Source organism: Theropithecus gelada, chromosome 11, assembly GCF_003255815.1.
Source record: "Theropithecus gelada isolate Dixy chromosome 11, Tgel_1.0, whole genome shotgun sequence".
Classification (NCBI taxonomy): Eukaryota; Metazoa; Chordata; class Mammalia; order Primates; family Cercopithecidae; genus Theropithecus; species Theropithecus gelada.
This window is the reverse complement of record NC_037679.1, coordinates 60,116,419-60,137,110: the sequence shown is the minus strand read 5'-3', so window position 1 is coordinate 60,137,110 and position 20,692 is coordinate 60,116,419. Positions and strand designations below refer to the sequence as shown.

At 37.2% G+C, this 20,692-nt stretch overlaps 1 protein-coding gene across 3 annotated transcripts in view; it reads right to left on the bottom strand.

Moving 5' to 3' along the window:
• ANO4 (anoctamin 4) overlaps positions 1-20,692 on the bottom strand; it is a 408,206-nt gene that overhangs the window by 203,373 nt on the left and 184,141 nt on the right. For 2 of the 3 annotated variants that reach the window (XM_025401960.1, XM_025401959.1), the window contains one exon: positions 411-515. The exons of the other annotated variant lie outside the window; for it this stretch is intronic. In XM_025401960.1, coding sequence (XP_025257745.1) covers positions 411-515 — 105 coding nt within the window. The remainder of the gene's footprint in view (positions 1-410; positions 516-20,692) is intronic. 3 annotated transcript variants of the gene reach the window in all.

Here is a 20,692-nt window from a genome sequence, read left to right as displayed (position 1 = left end):
TCCTGATTTCACTTTGCTCCATCAACGTTTCCCTCTTATGACTTCCATTTGAGCAGAGGAATTGTATTTTGGTTTCTTAAAGGTTTTTCTTTGATTATGATTAATCAAGAAATCTAAAAATTTACAATACTCCAAGGTTTACTATTATAACATGAAATACAATATGCAGAATTGAAAATTCCGCTACAGCTTTTCAAAAATTCCACTATTATGTGATTCAATTTCACAAATTAAATCTCACTTTCACTATCTCTTCTAGTCTCAAAATGATTTTGCACAGTATCTCTTTCAAGATATCATTTTGTTAATATTTTTTAAAGCTTGGCATCTAAGGTTTCTAGTTTATTACCCCTCCCAAGTATTAATAGTTTATTCTCTCACGGAGAATTTAAAATTTGAGTGAAACTTACTTTCTTGTATTGCATTAAGAATCTCTGAAAAGTCCACATCACTCTTTGGCCCGTCAGGTAGTATTTGCATATCCAGCTGGTAGCCTTGCAAATCCACACCTCCTTCTAGAGAAATGAAAGATATTCATGGAGTTTGCACTGGTTATCAGAGAGTCTGTCATTAGGGTCCCAAGGAGAAGCTATGTCAAAATCCAAAGTGAACAGCTAGCTGGTTTGCCAATGATCCTCCTTCTTAGACAAAGGACTTTAAAAAAAAAAAAGGAACATACACAAGCCATTTGCATTGTATGGGACTAAAAAGGTTCACTTGTATTTCCAATGCAAAAATAAGGCAACTAGTTTTTTACAAGGATACATACTTCATAGTATTTACTGATAATTCCCTAGGTAAAAAAATGTAACATAGCCTCTACCTAAGGGTATTTAAAATTATTTTCAGCTTCCACATGGATTAAATGTGACATTAACAAAAACATTTTAAGATATCATCTTCTTATAATAATTCATTCTTAAGGATGGAAATTAAACCTCCCTGATTCATCATTTATTTTTCAACTGTATCCGAATTTGAAAATGTTTTCTATGAAGCAATTAAGCCTCTTGTTCTAGGTTTGTCTGACATATTTTCGGCATGTCCTAAAGAAAGAAAGTTTTTATGCTGCTCCATACACCTATAGAACATTTAAGGAAGTCAAAGAAACCAAGGTACCAAAAAGTAGCTTTATCATGAACAATAAACCTTCTAAACCTTCTAAAAGCTTCTTAAAGTAATCAGTAAGAATGTCTCCAATTTGAGAAGTCTGCCAGGGCTAAAAAGCCAGTGCTAAAATAAACAGCCTGATGCCTAAAACAGAACATGCCCTAGCTTCCAGGTTTTTTGTAGAAATAATCCTCTCTTAAGCCTAGGAGGTATACTCAGCCTTATACATAGTTTCAGTTACATTCCTAAAGCTCAAGAATAAGATAACTCACAGCCTCACACAAATGCTTATTCTAGGAGTAAAACACCTAAAGGTAACTTAATATTCTATTATATTTAACAGAAAATAAGCCTTGGGAGGGCAGGGACTTTGTCTGCATGCTATAACCCAAGCACTCAGAACAGGACCTAGCACAAAGTATATTCTTAACAAAGTAGATTCTCAGGCTGAATGAATCAATGAGGTTATGCAGTAATTACAAAACCAAAACAGTAGAGCTAAGAGCAAAGCTACAAGCTCCGATTCTGGAGTCAGAGAGACCAACGTTAAAATTCTTATTAGGTAATGCTAAACCTCTCTAAATTTTAGTTTCCTCCTTTATGAAACAGGGATGACGATAACAGCCTCGCAGAGCAGCCACTAGTATTAAATGAGATAATGCACAAAAACTTTAGTTGTCACGTAGTCAGCACTCAATAAATGGCAGCCACAGGTATTAACATTGTCATCCATAATAATAAGCAACACTGCATTTATATAGAGACAGACTACGTATTGAACAATATGAATAATGAAAATGAAGTCATAAGTCCGTTCCTTGAGACCCCAGTATGCATTTCGGTGACTGTCAGGAACTGCTGTTCAACATTCCAGTCACAGCAGTGAACTTTTCAGATGCACTAATGCAGCTGCCTCATTGCAAAGTCTGAAGCTGCCTATGAGAGAGTTTCTTAGGACAGACAAACATGCCTTCCTGCTGGTCCAGGATTAAAATGGGTTATTTGCCTTTTTCTTCCATGGCCAGTTACTTCAAATGGGTAAAGAAAAGTTCTGATGCTTTTCAGTCTCGACTAAGGCTAGTCAGCTTTATTCTATTTGATGGCCAAAGACCTCATAATTACAACAATGACAAGAAAAATAACAAGAATATTCAATATCACCCTGGCTCTGGGCTATGTACTTCATGGTATCATTTAGTCTTTAATCTTGAAAAGAAGGTGCGATGCAATGGAGTAATTTGCCCAAAGTCACACAGTTACTAAAGTGTAAAGATGTAATCACAATCCATGCTCTTCACTACTCTTTAAAATCACCCATATCCAAGCAGTCACAAACACAGGCTGTTGGAGATAAGAGAACTGGATTTGCCAAATAAATCCAACATAATCCAATAAAATGATCCTGTGTTCTAATACTTCAGATCAAGACAAAACCCATTACATAAGCTAAAAAAAAAGTGACTTCCTAAATAGAAACCCAATTTATTTATTTGCTATTTGTCATAGACAGGGACTCATAAACTCAGGTAGAAGTAGCTATGACTACTAGATAACTAGAATTTTTAATAACAAAGATTCCAAAAACCTCTGATAATTTTTTTAAACGTGAGAGGACAGTATAGAAATATAAGACACAAAAGAAGCACCATAAAGGAGGCACATAGGTCATTAAATTCTGTCTTCAAAGAATATTTAATGATGTGGGAAAATGCTTGTTTATAATGAAAAAGTGAGGAAAACCAATACAAAAATATAGATAGATTAGATAGATACATAGATAGGTAGGTAGGTAGGTAGATAGATAGATAGATACATACATACATACATACATACATACATACATACATAGACAGAGACATGTCCCAAGTACAGTCATGTCTCACTTAATGACAGGATACTTTCTGAGAAATGCATCGGTAGGAGATTTCATCATTGTGCAAACATTGTAGAGTGTACTTACACAAACCTAGTTGATATAGCTTACCACATACCTAGATTACATGGTGTAGCCTATTGCTCCTAAGCTACAAACCTGTATAGCATGTTACTGTACTGAATACAGTTACCTAATACAGTTACCTACTGTAACTGTAATACAATGGTATTTGGATATCTAAACATAGAAAGGGTACAGTAAAAATAGAGTATGAAAGATAAAAAGTGGTCTCTCTGTATAGGGCACTTACCATGAATGGAGCTTGCAGGAATGGAAGTTGCTCTGAATGAGTCATTGAGTGGTGAGTGAATGTGAAGGCCTAAAATACTATTGCACATTACTAGACTTTATAATAAACACTGTACACTTAGCCTACATTAAATTTATTTTAAAATGTTTCTTTCTTCAATAATAAATTAATCTTATGGTAAGTTTTTACTTTGTAACCTTTTAGATTTTCTTTAACTTTTGACTCTTTTCTGGTAACACTAAGCCTAAAACACAAACCCATTTTATAGCTCCAAAAAAATATTTTTTTCTTTATATCCTTATTCTGTAAGTGTTTCTCTATGTTTTAAATTTAAAAACTTTTTAAAAACTCTTTTTGTGAGAAATGAAGATACAGACACACACATTAGCCTAGGCCTACACAAGGTCAGGATTATCAATATCACTTGTTCCACTGGAAGGTCTTAGGGGCAATAACATGAATGGAGCTCTCACCTCCCGTGATATAAATGCTCTCTTCTGGAATGCCTCCTAAAGGACCTGCCTGAGGCTATCTTACAGTTAACTTTTTTTTTAATCAGTAAAAGGAGTATACTTTAAAATAACAATAAAAAGTAGAGTAACATAGTAGTTTATTATCACTGGCAAGTATTATATACTGTAAATAATTGTATGTGCTATATTTTTATACAACTGGCAGCACAGTAGGTTTGTTTACACCAGAATCACCACAAACACGCGAGTAATGTATTGCACAGCTGCGCCATTACTAGGCAATAGGAATTTTTCAGCTCCAGTATAATCTTAATGGGACCACCATGGTTTATGTGGTCCGTCACTGATGAAAAAGTCATCATGCAGGGCATGACTGCATACTAAAAAACATACCCATTTATATGACTAGAAAAATATAACAGGAAGAAAATACTCAAAATAGGTACAGAAGTTATCTCTCAGCTGTGAAATTATGGGTAGATTTTGTTTTATACTTTAGCTGTTTTATGTTTTTCACAATGAGAATACAAATTTTTTTTGAGACAAAGTCTCACTTTGTCACCTAGGCTGGAGTGCAGTGTTGTGAACACAGCTTACTGCAACCCCAACCTCCTAGGCTCGAGCAATTCTCCCACCTCAGCCCCAAGCAGCCAAGGGCTACAGGTAGGTGCATACCACCATGCCTGGCTAATTTTTGTATTTTGTATAGAGACAGGGTTTTTCCATGTTTCCCAGGCTGATTTTAAACTCTTGACCACAAGTGATCCGCCTGCTTCAGCCTTCCGAAGTGCTGGGATTACAGGCGTGAACCATTGCACCTGCCCTTAGTGTAAAACATTTTATAACTTTAAAGACATGTAAAAATTCAAGAGTGGGATAGTGGAGTTTAATAATTATTTAGAGTTCAGGATTTAAGACTGAAAACAAAGATTGCAGATATTAAACCGTAAATGGTAAATATCCAATTTAATATAACAGATTTTCTAAATTCATGTAATTTTTTATTTTTTTAATTATTTATTATTATTATTATTTTTTGGAGATGGAGTCTTGCTCTGTCACCCAGGCTGGAGTACAGTAGCGCGATCTCGGCTCACCGCAAGCTCTGCCTCCCGGGTTCATGCCATTCTCCTGCCTCAGCCTCCTGAGTATCTGGGACTACAGGCACCCGCCACCGCTCCTGGCTAATTTTTTGTATTTTTAGTAGAGACGGGGTTTCACCGTGTTAGCCAGGATGGTCTCGATCTCCTGACCTCATGATCTGCCCGCCTCGGCCTCCCAAAGTGCTGGGATTACAGGCGTGAGCCACCGCGCCTGGCCATGTAATTTTTTAAAATGTGTAAACTAAATAGCTTCAAAATGCAACATTCTCTTCATGCTAAATATTATGATCACACATAGAATCCCCCAAATATAAGGTATTTTTCTGTCTCTGCTCTAGAAGAAATACAGAATATTCTTGCATAATGTAATGGTCTGGAACTTCTGACACTAAGCCGTTCATTAAGTCTAACATCACAAAGGAGAGGGAGCTGTAAAACAAGGACTTTTGTAAGCTTTCCTAAATGGAGAGTGATCAGTGTACCAATGCATCTTCAAAAATGACAATCTCCACCTTTAACTTACAATGCCCAAGTGAAGGAGACTAAATGACTTCAGTGTAGAAAAATGTACTATGTCTACTTCATACTTCTGATTTTATTTATTGTTACTCATATAGCTTTTTGTTATGATTTCTAAAAACCTAAGAATCTGAGTTCTTTGCCATAGCCACAGATATCCTGGACTTTGGGTCAGAACACAAAGTTTGAAAAACTAGGCAAGATGGTAAAGATACTATAGATTCAAACTGAAGACTTTAAAATACAGCCCCACTGGGCATCAGGAATTAACATGCAATTAAGTACAATCCTAAGGAAGCTAAACAAATAAATTAAAGAGGGAAGTTAAGAAGATCCCTAAAGATGTGGGAACACATTGAACAATTAAAAAAAAAATCAAGAATAGCTACAAAATCCATGTTATCTCCATTTTGTCTTTAAGTTTCCCCACATGTTACGGATAGAAGTGATTATACTCAATACTTAATTGTGATTCTGTAACCTTGGTAACAGCACTTACATTTAATAAAAAGTCTTTAGCTGGACAAGCAATATTTTAAAAATTCATTCTGTACCTAGCTTACCGCTAGGCATTATTTTTTCTTTCTTTATTTATTTTTAGACAGTCACACTCTGTCACCCAGACTGGAGTTCAATGATTCAATCGCAGTTCACTGCACCCTCAACCTCCAGGGCACCAAAGCACTTTTATACAAGAGAAACAACAACAACAAAAATGAGTTCCAAACATAAGTTTCTTGATTAGCAAATATGTCACATAGCTCTTTATATTTTGAACTCACATAGCTCTTTATATTTTGTCTTTTCTATAGTATATGTTTTCTATGAAAAATGAGGTAAAGTACCTAGCATAGTATGAAGCAGACAAAGAAAATGTAAGTTCCTAGTTTTTCCATATCTAGATTTCTTCCTCATTGCTAGCACCCTCAACTACACAGTAACACATTGAAGCCTGGGATCAAACTGCATCCCCGTTTTATCTCCTATAAAACATAGAACAAGGCCTTGAACATATTAGTTGTTCAGTTAATGCTCTTTCACTGCAATTTCACATTATGAATAACAATAATGAATATAAACTAAAAAGATGATCCAATTTTTTTGGTCTACAATTTGAAGAATCTCGATGGGTTATCAGTAGATAATATGATAATATGAAAGACATGTTATAGATCGTAACTTTTTGCCTTTACAGTAAAATCTTGTTAAATTTTATCAAATAATAAACAAAATCTCAAAGTACCAAAGGGCTTATAATAAAAATCAATAGCTACCCTTTTTGCAATCCCTATTCTTTTCCTCAGTGGAAACAGGACTTTTAAGAGTCTCTGTTGGATCCTTCTATGTGTGTGTGCCATTGTTGCATGATTTTCCAATTTTATATACTATATATGGTTTTTCTGCTGTGACACACAATATAACTTACATTACTGCCACTCTCCACTTGCCCTCCACTCACTCACCAAATCACTATTCTTAGTAATTTCATTAGATTGCCTTAGTTTAGTTACTTTAAATAAATCACTTAAAATTCCTTTCCTTGTTCAATCAATTATAGATATATCTCATATGTGTAAATTAACACAAGTAATCAAAAAAGGAGATACTGGCACTAAACTAACCTGGATTTGAATGGTACTTTTATGTGACCTTGACTCATTAAATAATAAACTCAATAAGCCTTATCTTTCTCATTGAAAATATAGGAAACTAAAATTTTTTGGAGGCTTTAGTATAAATTATAGACATTATACACAAATAATTTGGCCCATCATGTTAGATCAAGGTGCTTCACTACAAATTTTATATGATATTCATTCTCTGCAAAATGAGGGCCTATTCCAGGTTTGGGGACTAGGCTAAATAAAAACGATCCAACTTTAAAAATCTTGTAATTTGGGACTGCGAATAGTTACTTCATATTGAAACCAAAATAAAGGAAAGTCTGACAAATCAGTTCTTACGCTCCCCGTGTCACAGAAAAGATGGGGAGTGTGTAAAGTAGACTTAAGAGGATAAATGATATTTTCTATAATAACTTCATAATAACTGTTGCTACAGCTGAGCTTCTGTCTACATTCTATTTATAGTCTACAAATAAAAATTGGTAGTTCCTGTCCTGAGAGGTGTATTTAATACAAATCCTCAAGCACAGCATTTTTTTATAGAATAGGTAGCAGTGATATTTCAAAACTTGAGCTACATATCTAAAATAAATCCTCACATGTAATATTTTTGGACTTAAGAGGCTGCAAAGACCCCATTTTCTAAACTGGGAGTTTTGTATTGAACTCCCCATAGGTGAATTCTGTATTCCTATGACAGTGTTAAGATGGAGAATGGTGTTAAGTAAGGAGGAAGGGCTGGGTGTGGTGGCTCACACCTGTAACCCCAGAGCTGCAGGACGCTGAGCCAGGAGGACTGCATGAGACCAGAAGTTCAAGACCTACCTGAGCAATATAGCAAGACCTCCATCTCTAAAAAAATAAAATAAAATTAGCTGGACATATTGGTTAATACCTGTAATCCTGTCTACTTGGGAGACTGAAGTGGGAGGATCACTTGAGCCCAGGAGTTTGAGGCTGAAGTGAGCTATGATCATGCCACCGCACTCCAGCCTGGGTAACAGAGTCCTTGTCTCTTAAAAAAATAAAAATAAAAAAGAAGGGAGGGAGGTCCATTCTGTCCTTACAGACTTTGCTGGCATCAGCCAGTGTTCAAGATAAGTCTTTGAGGAAGAGAGTAAGGAAATGAGTTCAGCTCTTCTGGAGAATCTGAAATTGGAAACCATAGATTTACATGTAGGAAATGCTACTGGTTCTGAAAAAAAAGTTCCATCTTTTTTTTTTTTTAACATTATTTGTACTACTTACCAAAATCCTTTTTTTGTGTGTGGCATAAACTAAAAAAGCTTCACAATAGAAGATGCTTCATAAGTGTAACAAATACACATGTCATTTTATTAGTATTGTGTAAAACTATAAATCTGATGATGATGTAAGTTCATTCTTTTACAGAAGAAAGCTTGGCTCATATTAGCAGGACTATACATATTGATTCACTCACACTAGTCACTATAAGGCTAAAGCTATTCCCTCAAATGATTAATGCTAAGTAGTCCTAATGGCCAAATTCTTTACTGGGTCCTGATGGGAGAACCACATTTGGCTAACAGTAGGCAGATATTTCTGAGGTCTAAAATGGAAATAATAATTCTACTGCTTTGGCCAGTAATGGCTCTCCTTCAGCAGAATTGCTTCCATGTTTTCCAGGATTGGTAGGATCATGATCTCCTGAGTTATAATGCATCCCTTCACTAAAGGTTCCCCAGACGGCCTGGAAGTCAGAATTGCAAGGCTTCAAACAGCAGGAAGGATTGGTGAATCACATAGGCAGAATTCTGTGGTATCTTCCAATTTCCTAGATGCTGAGGTCTGTTGTGATGACAAGGACTCTTGCAGATGAGGAGAAGAGACAAACTCAGCATTATAGAACAGAAACGGTGCAATTTTCAGCCTCACTAAATGTTGTTAACTCTTTTGTCTTGAATGATAAGTCTTCATATATGAAGGGCTTGAGAGGAATGTGAGAAGGAATATTGCCCTTGCAAAACGACAATCTTCAAAAAAGCTAGGACTCCGCCCCTCTTGTGCATCGGCCTGTCAGCTCAAACTCAAACAATCAAGCCCAGTAAAAGCCCACTATTAACTGACTATCCACCATGGAAGGGCTTAGGTTTTAAATCTCAACTCTACTAGTTATAGTTGTGTGATCCTGAGCTAAATGGTTAAAGCATCCCATCCTATCTTCAGTGGATACATTCCAAGACCCCCAGTGGATATCTGAAACTGTAGATAGTACTGAACCCTATATATAGAGAGATATATAGATATATAGATGTGTGTGTGTGTGTATATATATGCTTTTTTTCCTATACATACATACCTATAATAAAATTTAATCTTTAAATTAGGAACAACAACAGATTGACAACAATAACTAATAACAAAATAGAACAATTATAAAAATAATGGTAAAATAGAACAATTTCTCTCTGTCTTTCTCTCAGAATTCTTATTGTAACTGAAATGATGAAAAACAAAGTTATGGATAAGGGGCGCATTGCTGTACTTAAATCTCTGCAAGTTTCTAAAATATAAAATTATTTGAAATAGCCTCAGGCAAAAGAAGCAGTTTTAAATTCCACAAAACACAACGCTCTTTCCCAGAAATTAATCATTTGCTTTTCTTTGTGGCTGCCTTTTTATGGCTCTTCTTCATTCACTTTCTGTGCTCAAAAGGTTGTAAAATGATTTTTCAGAAAATTCCCTCTAAATGCATCCTATAGATCAAAATGTGTATGTATATGTCCCTCAGTAAAATGAAAAGCAAATGCAAATAAGAGAAGAATGTGGTATGTATTTTTAGAAAAAAAATAATTTTGTTACTCAGCAAATGATAGCAAGGAACACAGATACCAATGCCCACATTTGCCAAGGACCAAAATAGCTTGTTTTCCTAAGCACCCCCACCTATTGACTAAACTCACATCACACATCTAAAAAAACCCACTTAAAGAGGAAGAGATTCAAATGAAGGATAATTAGAGTGTTATTTCTAAACCACAGCACTAACTGTTCTGAAAGCCACCACATTCACCTTCAATGCAATGAGAAATAAAACAGAAGTCCAAAGTAGCCCTTGCCGCTTTTTCCATACAATTTATCTTCCAGCAACCCCTAAAATCCATTCACAAATAGGAAGACTGATTATCTCATCCATGCTTCAGTTCTGTTCAAGAGAGCAGCCAGGTTCCTTAGATCCTATAAGCAAACCTCAGCCACACTTCTCAATAAAGTGTCTATTTTCAGAAAAGGGGATAGAAAGCCCCCAAAATTTTACTCTCAACTAACGCTCATCTTCAAGAAAAAAAGTTGACACCATGGAAAAAACACCCATAAAAACTTTTTTTTTTTTTTTTTTTTTTTTGAGATGTCACCCAGGCTGGAGTGCGGTGGCACAATCTCGGCTCACTGCCACCTCTGTCTCCCAGATTCAAGCGATTCTCCTGCCTCAGCATTTTTCTTTTTTCTTTTTGACAGAGGCTTGCTCTGTTACCTGGGCTGGAGTGCAGTGGTGCGATCTCGGCTCACTGCAACCTCTACCTCCCAGGTTCAAGCAATTCTCCTGCCTCAGCCTCCCTAGTAGCTGGGATTACAAGCCTGCACTACAATGTCTGGTTAATTTATGTATTTTTAGTAAACACAGGGTTTCACCATGTTGGCCAGGCTGGTCTCAAACTCCTGACCTCAGGTGATCTGTCCACCTCAGCCTCCCAAACTGCTGGGATTACAGGCATGAGCCACTGCGTCCAGCCCCATCAGAAATTAAATACGTGGGTTTTAGTCGGGGTCTGTCAATTGCTAATTTTGTACTTTTGAGTTAGTAACTTCACTTCCTGTGCCATAGTAAAATAGGTGTAATTCCACCTCACAGGCTGCTATGAGGATTAAATGAAGTGCAGGAGAAAAATTTGTGAAAGCCCTTTGGAAACAACAGAATTATCAAGTACATGTAGGGTTGTAGTATCATGATTGTTATCGTTCTAAAGATTGGCCATATATTTATCTTTTCCTTATTTTTGTTTCCCTAAAGCATGAGTTTATCTTGACTCTTGGCAGAACTAGGGACAAGTCTCTCTTGGCTGTCCTTCTTCTTTTAAAAGTCTCTCCTTAACGGTCCTCTCCTCTCCCTCTTCCCACAGCCTCTGGTACTACTCTTTAAAGGGAGAAACAGGAGATGGTCTGTTCCCTAACTTGAGACCAGGCCTTGACATTGGTTCCAGAAAGTAATCTTTGAAACTCAGGGAAATAGGAATGAATTTTATTATAACAGAATCACAAAAAAGGGAGGATGAAAAAACAAAAGTCCAGAGCACAGTAGACCAAAAAGAGAAGCTACAAAGTGGAATATCACTTACATTGAAAGAAATAATAAACTGTGAAGGTGATTACACATGCATTCAACAGAACCTAACTGGTCCCTTCTTCAGTATGGTTTTCTTATGCTAAGGTTTGAGCTACTGCAGTGTTTTTAATTTAAATTTTCTAAGGTTTTTTTATGCTAATTTGCTAGAAATGTTTCCGCCAAGTTGTCTGAAGAAGAAAGTAATAGCACATTAAATGAGAGAGTAAGAACACCTGAGCTAGAATATTGCCTTCACCATTTACTGGCTGTATAACCTTAGGCAAGGTACTTACCCTTCTTCATGCCTTAGTTTCCTCACCCATAAAATAAAGAAAATAGCATGAGAATATTATAGGAATTAAATGAGATAATGAATAAAAATAGTTTAACAGTTTTTGAGGTTGGGAATATGGTAGTGAGCTTAATATATTGTAGCTATAATTTTATTATTATCAAACTATGCATTTAATGCCTAAGTATACAGACAGTACTAATCATTCTAGCCTTCTGGAAACAACAAAATCCTAATGTTTCTCTCCCGGAAAAATCAATGTATCCTAACATTTAAATACTAGATAGATTCATAGGGAACAATAATCATTCATAAATGCAGAAAGGGCCATAGGTTTTAAAAAGTGAGATAATAAGAAACTGTATTAGAAATTACTTGGGAATGACACGTATCGGCAAAACATTATTTTACAAATTCTAAATGAGGCTAAAGAACATATTCTGTGATTAATGACACTTCTCTAGGATTGTATGATGGGCCTAACAGATAAGGAAAAAGCAATAGAAGAAGTATTTTAGATTTCAGAAAGCTTCCAATTCTATTTTATATTGCATAGTCATTAGCTGGGATAATATGATCTATATCCACTAAGCTTTATAGTTTCAAACTAAAAAAACCCAAAATCAGTGCCTCCGTTTACTCTGCTCTTGACTCTTATAGTCCCAAACCTAGTACCATTTACCACTTACATTATTGGTCCATAAAGGAAGCAGAAAATAATATTCATCAATTATGAGTGTCTAAAGGGTAAGGTCAAAATGAAATTGATAAACAGGAGAAAGAATTGAAACAGTAGGAAAGAGAAACCATACAAATACGAGATGAAGATGAATGGCTTCTGTAATTTTACAGCATAATGGGAGACCATCTTTTTGGTATTTTAGCACAAATTAACTGGGAAACTGCTAAATGAAGTGGTGATTGAGACAACAAGGATTCTAGGGGCATAGGTACTTTCAGGGTTATGAATTTTGCTTATCATGATGGTGACAAGAAAAATGATTTCTTTATTTATCAGCCATTTATTACTGAACATCAAGTATGTGCCAAAAATCAAACTGGACATTCTACATGAATTATTTAATTGCCATAATGAGGCTATGTAGGTTTGCCAGATAAAATACATTAAAACATGATGTCCTGCTAAATCTGAATTTCAAACAAACAATATAATTTTTTATTATGTGTGTCATATGCAATATTTGGGACATACTTTCAAAAATACTTGTTTATCTGAATTGAAATTTAATTAGGAACACTGTATTTAATTTGGCAGCCCTAATGCTATAAGGTAGGTATTAATTTCCTCATTTTACTGATGTAGAAACTAAGATTCAGAGAAATTAAGTAATTTGTCCAAGGCTGTAATAGCCATCAGGTGACATATCTAGCTTTTAAACACTTAACAATAAAGCTTGCTTTCAGAACCAGTATAATGCACTGTTCCTATCATTATGCTCTTTCCTGCATCTAAATGGTCATGCCTCTTCCTCCTGTTGAAATCCTAGTTGGCCTTCAAAGTCAAATTGGTAGACCATGTGTCTTATGAGTCTGTCTAAATTCTCCTCAGCACAATAAGGTTATGCTCCCATAACCTTATTTATTTCTCTGTTCCAGCCCTTAATACAGTTTGACTTCTATCATAGCAGCTTAAGCACATGTCCCTGTAGCGGGCATTCTTCCACATAGAGTTGTTTCGTAACATCACCTCTACTTCCTTTTGGTGAAGTCCCTCTCCCTCACTGTGTGTAGTCAAGGTGGCAAAAGAAATCAAGGGGTCTTACCCTCCCACGATGAAGGCTGAAGGGAGAGGTCTTCTTTCCTATCATTTGTCTCATCACTGTCTATCCAACCAAGGGAAAGGTGCATAGCCAATAGAACTGTCCTCCTAAATCTCCAAAACATGAGCCAAATGATGCAAAACTAGAAAAACTGGTAAGAATTCAATCATTCCAGATCGTCAAATGGAAGATATTCTATTCTAATCAAATAGCTATTCTTGATTTCTCTATTCCTTTTCCAAGGCTGGCTCTTTAGGTTTTCCATCTACATTCTTCAAATTTAAATTCCTTCTTTGGATTAAATGATTAGTTTCTCTTGTTGGTTACAAACAACCCTGATTGATTGTCTCTTGGACATGACTGAGAGCCTTAAGACCCATGTTTAATAGAGTTCTGCACCATTTCAAAATGCTCCAAGGAGGGCATCTTCCCAATAAATGCTTGTTAGTAAACAGTAGGCACTCAGAAATGTTTGTAAACTCAAAGGGGGATAAACAAACTGAAATTGTTCAGGCAGATGGAACAGAAAATCTACAAGACTCCCAAATTCTCTCTTTTTGTACTTAGTAACCAGTCTGAGTGGGCCTTAGAGAGCACTTTGGGAACAGGGATTATTAACTTTGTAAAAAATAGATGGATGACTTAATAGGCCTCAATATGACTAAATTGCCCAAGCTGCTTCTAAGATCTATGACTCACTGCAAATAAGAAACTCAGTTTGAGAGCTCTTCCATAATCTCCCAACAGAGAACTATGATGCATTTGTGCAAGTACACTAAAAATAAACAGAATGGAACTGAAATCGTATGCTACCTTGCCAGAATAATATAAGTTTTAAAAATACTTTTTTAAATAACAAGTTTCTAATTGTAACTTAATATATTTTTTCTTAATTATAATTCTAGGCTAGAGGATTGGCTTTATTTATATTTTCAACCAATACTCGACATATGTAGGGTTTAAGGATCTATGATAAAATGATGGGTAGATAAGTAAAGCGATTTTTTTGTTTTGTTTTTTGTTTTTGTTTTTTTGAGATGGAGTTTCACTCTTGTTGCCCAGGCTGGAGTGCAGTGGCGCAATCTTGGCACACCACAACCTCCACCTCCTGAGTTCAGCGATTCTCCTGCCTCAGCCTCCCGAGTAGCTGGGATTACAAGCATGCACCACCATGCCCAGCTAATTTTGTATTCTTATTAAAGACAGGGTTTCTCCATGTTGGTCAGGCTGGTCTCGAACTCCCGACCTCAGGTGATCCACCTGCCTTGGCCTCCCAAAGTGCTGGGATTACAGGTGTGAGCCACCATACCTGTCCAAGTGATGTATTTTTAAGGTGAGGGAAGATACTTGAGATATTAAGTCACAATGTGGGCTGAATTAGCCCACGTTGGTAAAACACCATTAGGACATATCTTAATAACATTTATTTAATTGTATTATAGTAATATCAACACAGGATATCAATTAAAGGAAAGGAAAGACTGAATCTACACTTCCTGCATTTGACTTTAACTGAATACTCAATTCTGGGCACTGCATTTTCAAAGAGATAGCAATGAAACAAGAATATTTCTAAAAGCTGAGAAGGTGCAATGGTAAAGAAGTTGAATGTCATGTCATTCAAAGAAGCACTGAACACACTAGGAAATGTTTCACCTGGAAAATAGCTAGGGATGAGTTTTTTAAACAACTGAAGGATTGTCATATGAAAGAAGAGTAAGATTTATGCCATATAACTTCAAAGTGCTAACCTGTATCTGGTGAGTAGAACAGATTTTGACAAACAACATATAATCATTTATTAAGAACCTACTAGGGATAATGCATGATGTCAGGAGTGACAGAAGATGCAAAGATGAACCGAGGAGAGTTCCGGCCTTCTGGGAGAACTATAAGACCATAGAAACAGATGGACTTTGATAAGGCTTCTAAGTTCTGTGGAAGCGTGGGGAACTAGGGGAACAATTCTGACTATAAGATCTAGAAAGCTTCTTGGAGGAAGCGGAATTTAAGTTACATTTTGAGGAATGAGAGGGGTTAGCAGACATTTATTAGGGGAAGGGATATTCCAAGATGAGAGAGGAGCTTGAGCAATGGCAAAGAAATGGAAGAGTAAAAGCCTACTTGAGAAATAGTAAAAAGGCTGTGGATGGCTGAAGCTGAATAATACGGATAATGACAGTGTAAAATGAGATAAGCCTGGAAAAGTAGGGAAAGGGTAACTTGGAGAGGGCTTGAAAAGCTGGGCTCACAAGGCTGTACTTTCTTCTGGATAGCCCACAATAATTTTAAGAATAGGAGGGCTGATACTAATTATCTTCTCTGGAGGAGAACCTTGGTGTCGTCTGGAAAATTAAATAAGAGAGAACCACTGAAGACAATCGTCTAACATCTAAAACCTTCCACTGGACTCTCCAGACTTCTCTGACCATCACCAATCTCTTCTCAGATTGCCCCATTCACCTTCTTGCTCTAAGGAAAACCTGGATCTTCCCAGAGGTCACGCTTCCCTGTGGCTCTTTCACTTAGAACTGTTTTTCTCCAATAGCCCTGGCACCAATGCATCTGAAGGAGGATTTCTTGAGTCTCAAATCCACCTTCAGACATTCTTCTTCCCTATTGCCTAAACACCTTCAGCCTTGAATCTCAGGTTGTTATATTACATCATCTTCTACCCTTTATCTTTGTACTCTCCTGCTACCTGCCAGATTACGTTCCCTTATTTCTCAACAAAGTTAACGACTGGCCTATCATTCTTCCCAAAACTACTCAATTCTTGACTCAATCCTTTTCACATCCTGCTCTCTCAGTCCCTAGGAATTTTTCATTCAGTGATCTTGCCCTCTACCCTTTATAGTTCCTTATTTTGTACCTTGGCCTAAGCCTTGTCATTACCAATAACAGCATCTTGTGTTGATATTACTATAATAAAATTAAATAAATGTTATTAAGATATGTGCCACCATATTAGTGCCACACATTCCATTCTCTCATCACCTCTCTTATCCTTCCAGATCCTCCTTCTATTACCCTAACCCCCACACTTTTTTGAACCCTCTGGAAACTTCAACCAATTGATCCTACCAACTTTTCATTGTACTTCATTCCCTTGATATCTTGTACTCTCTTTACCAAATCACAAAATGAATCACTATCATCACTCCCTTCCATGCACCTTCGATTCCCTTTCTCTCTTTCCTACTTCCTTTCCACACTCCTGTTCAAATCCAACTCACCACCAACTCTATGTCTTTACTCATGCAGCTATACAAAATTAAAAGCTACACAATGATGATAACTAGTCCTACTTTAGTTTCATGACTATGAATCTCACATCCTCTTTAATGTAAGTTGGCAAACATATTTTCCTTCTCCATGTCTTTCTCTCTCTCTCTCTCTTTCTCCCTGTGGCTCCATTCTCATTCTTAGAGATGACCTTGCTTCTCACATTAAAGATAAAGCTGACAACATAGGAAAAGAACTTATTAGACCCTCAGCATACCTGCCAATATGTACATACTCCTCCTTCCCACCAGTTATCACAGATAAACTATCCATGGTCCTGTTGTGCATAGCTCTCAACCTCTCACTGATGCCCACATCACAAATTTTCCCCTCTCTCGAACACCATAAATTATCTGCTGGAGAGCTGCTATTTTTAAAAGAAACTCTTGACCTTACTTCTCCTCCAGCTGCTGCCCTATTTCTTCACTACACTTCATAGCAAAACTGCTCAAAAAAGTTGCCTATATTCAGAGCATCTAATTTATACCCTCTCATCTCCCTTAAATCCACTTCAATCAAGGTTTCATCCCCACCACTCCACTAAAACGGCTCTTAACAAAATTACCATTGACCTCCACTTTACTAAAATCAATGACTAATTCTCAGTCCTCATCTTATTTGACTTTCAACAACATTTAACCTAGAAAACCATTATTCTCTTCTTGATAAACTTTTGTAATTTCTGAGATGTGGCACTTCTGGGTTTTCTCCATCTTTGCTGGTGGTTCTTTCTTGGCCTTCTTTACTGGTGGTTCATGTCCTCTTTGACCCTTTATTATTGGAGTGTCCCAGATCTCAGCCCTTGATGCTCTCCCTTCTACATTTATACTTCTTCCCTTGGTCATCTCTTTCAATCTCATGTCTTTAAATAGCACTTATATGTCAACAACTATTAGTTTTATATCTCTTTCACAGACCAATCATCTTTCAAACTCCAGACAGGGAGGTCAAACTACCACCCACAATATCTTGCCAGCTCTCAATATCAAACTTCTGAGCTCAGCCCCACCTTTGCCCTCAAACCCACCAAATTTGCTTCTCTTGCAGCCTTCTCCATCTCAGCTGATTTTACTCAGGCCAAAAAACTTTTCAGTCATCCTTTGCTCTTCTTTCTCTCTTACCCTACATCCAATCCATTAGGATATTTTGTTGGTCCAGCTTTAAAATATATCCAGACTCTAAATTCTCACCATCACTTCTGCCTTTCCGAGTCAGAGCTACCATCATTTCTCCACTGGATCATTCTGGAGGCCTCCTATCTGACCTTTCTCCTTTTATCCTCTCCTCCTATAATCTATTCTCCCCATAGTCTATATTACATCCTGTTAAAATATAAATCAAATTATGGAATTCTTCTGCTCAAAACCCTGTAAGACCTTCCTTTCACATAGGGCTCAAAGTCCTTACAATGGCCTATAAGGTCCTGCCCGATCTAGTCCCTACAACCTCACTGAGATGATTCCCCACGTCACTCACTCCACTTCAAGTTCAGGAGCCTCCATACTGTTCTTCAAACCACCAGACTCACCCTTACCCTACAAGCTGTCCACTAACTGTCCCTTTGCTGGAATGAAGTTGCTTAGACATTCACATGGCTGTCTCAGAAACTTCTAGTCAGTGGTTACACATCTTCGTGACTCAGCCTACCCTGATCACCATGTTTAATATTGCAACATGCTACCGTCTTCCCCTACTTTTTCTTTTATCCATAATACTTATCCTTTCCCTAAACACTATATATTACGTATGGCTTATATATAACTATAATATAGATTACACAGTTGGTCGGTTTAATATATTTATTTATTATCTCTTGCAGCTGCTATGTGAACTCCCCAAGGGCAGGGACTTTTGTCTGCTTTGTTTACTGATGTAAATCAGGTACTTGTTGAAAGAAAGGCAGGCAGAAAAATTCAGAAGCTATTGTAGTAGTCTAAAACACAGCTAATGAAGGTTTTGTTCAGCCCTACCGTACAAATATTTCTTGGGAGTACAGAGATAAATAATCCAGAATCCCTGCCCTTAAAGATCTTTCAGTGGACAGATAGACAAGTAATTTCGACATGTTCAAAGATAACGGGGCAAAACCAGGGCATCCTGGGAAGAAAGAACGGCAGGAGCAAAGGTTGGGAGGCATGAAACAGCATCACGTATTTAGAGAAGTGAAAGCACATTGATATAATCAGATGTGATGGTCTATTTGATGAGCCAACTTGGCCAGGTTACAGTCTCCAGTTATTCAATGAACACTAATCTAGTGTTGCTGTGAAGGTGTTTTGTAGATGCAATTAAAGTTCATAGTCAGTTGACTTTATGTAAAGGAGATTCTCCTTGATAATCTAGGTTAGTTGAAAAGCCTTAAAAGCAGAGCTGAAGCTTTTAAGAGCTGTGCCCAAGAGTTCCAGCCTGCCCTTGCAGATAGCCTGACCCATGAATTCAGACTTGCCTAGCCGTCTCCCACAATGAAAGCCAATTCTTTGTAATTAATCTCTAGTACTTACTATCTACTGGTTTTGCTTTTCTGATTGAACCCTGATTGATGTAATATAGTAATAAAGCTTAAGGAAGATGAGGGCAAAAAATGAAGGGTGAAAAGCAGTAGGGGTCAGATCACAAAAGGCATTTGTTTTTAACATGCTAAGAGGTTTGAACTGGACCCTGTAATCAGTAGAACAAGCACAGTAACTGATCAGGGGTAGAGATGAATCATTCTGGATTTGGTATGTCCTGGGAAAGGAGGCAAGAGGAGGAGAGAGATGCTAGAGTGGGAGAAACCAGGAAAGTTACATGTGAGAAAAATAAGAGGAGAACCCTAAGATTGTCACGGAAGCCAAGGGAACAGTGTTTGGGGAACAAATGGGTTGTCCACCTTGGTCTGGTGCCTCAGGAAAGTCTGCCAAACATACTACATTGTGATAAAAGGAGGTCACTGAGGGCCTCAAAAGCAGCCAGGATGGAATGGAGAAGCTAGAAACCAGATTGTGTTGGTTGCTCTCGATACAACAGAGCAATCAAAAGTAAATTATAATTTCAGAAGTTTGGCTTGGAAGGCAGGAGGGCAAAGTGGCAGAAGAGGGAAAAGGATACAGTGTCAAATGATCAGAATGGTAGAAGCTTGAGCCTTTTCATAGACTGAGGGTGAACAGCTAGCAGCGTGGAGGGGTGAAAGAGACAAAAACAAGAGGACACATTCTCCTGGCTAAAGGTCATGGGTGAAGGCTTGGTCAAAGACAGTAGTAGGAGGCCCCTCATCTTCTGAAAACTGGAGGAAAGTGGAGAAGGATGTGTAAAGAGCAATACATTTGAAGAGAGAGGATAAGGGACTTCCAGTAATTCATGCCCAATGGCCCTGGTGTTTCTTGGTGGGTTAGGAAACAAGGTTACATGCTAAGAGAAAGAAGACGGGGTGACATGAGTAGAGATGGAGGCTTGGCTTCAGTAGCAGCTGTGTGGCCATCTACTAGGACATTACAGAGAGGAATCAGGATTGGGTGAGAGTTGTTCTAAATGACTTATGAATTCTCTCACAATTGATGTTTCTATAAAGTCACTTTGCAGGAACATTGCCTTGGTCACTGATATTTCCTTGAACCCAAAACAATGCCTAGCACGTAGTTGGCACTCAATAAATATTTGTTCAATCAATGAATGAATACGTAAATGAGCTTTTCCCCCAAATGAGCACATAAAATGTTTTTACTTCCTTTAATGTAGAATCACTTTAATATTTTAAAGAGATCACAGATGCTTCCCAGAAGACTTAAAACAACATAATGACTCCGGTCTTCTCTCGTGATCTCAGGAGGATGTGGACAAGCCAACACAGATAACCTAGGTTTCAAAGTGTGGGTGTTTTTTGGCTTAATTTTTTTCCTGAGCAATCTTAGAACAAATTATCAGGAAAATGGCCAAATCTCTATTTTGTTTTATTATATAATGAGCTTTCCTGAACTAAGAAAGAGTTTATGCACTCCGA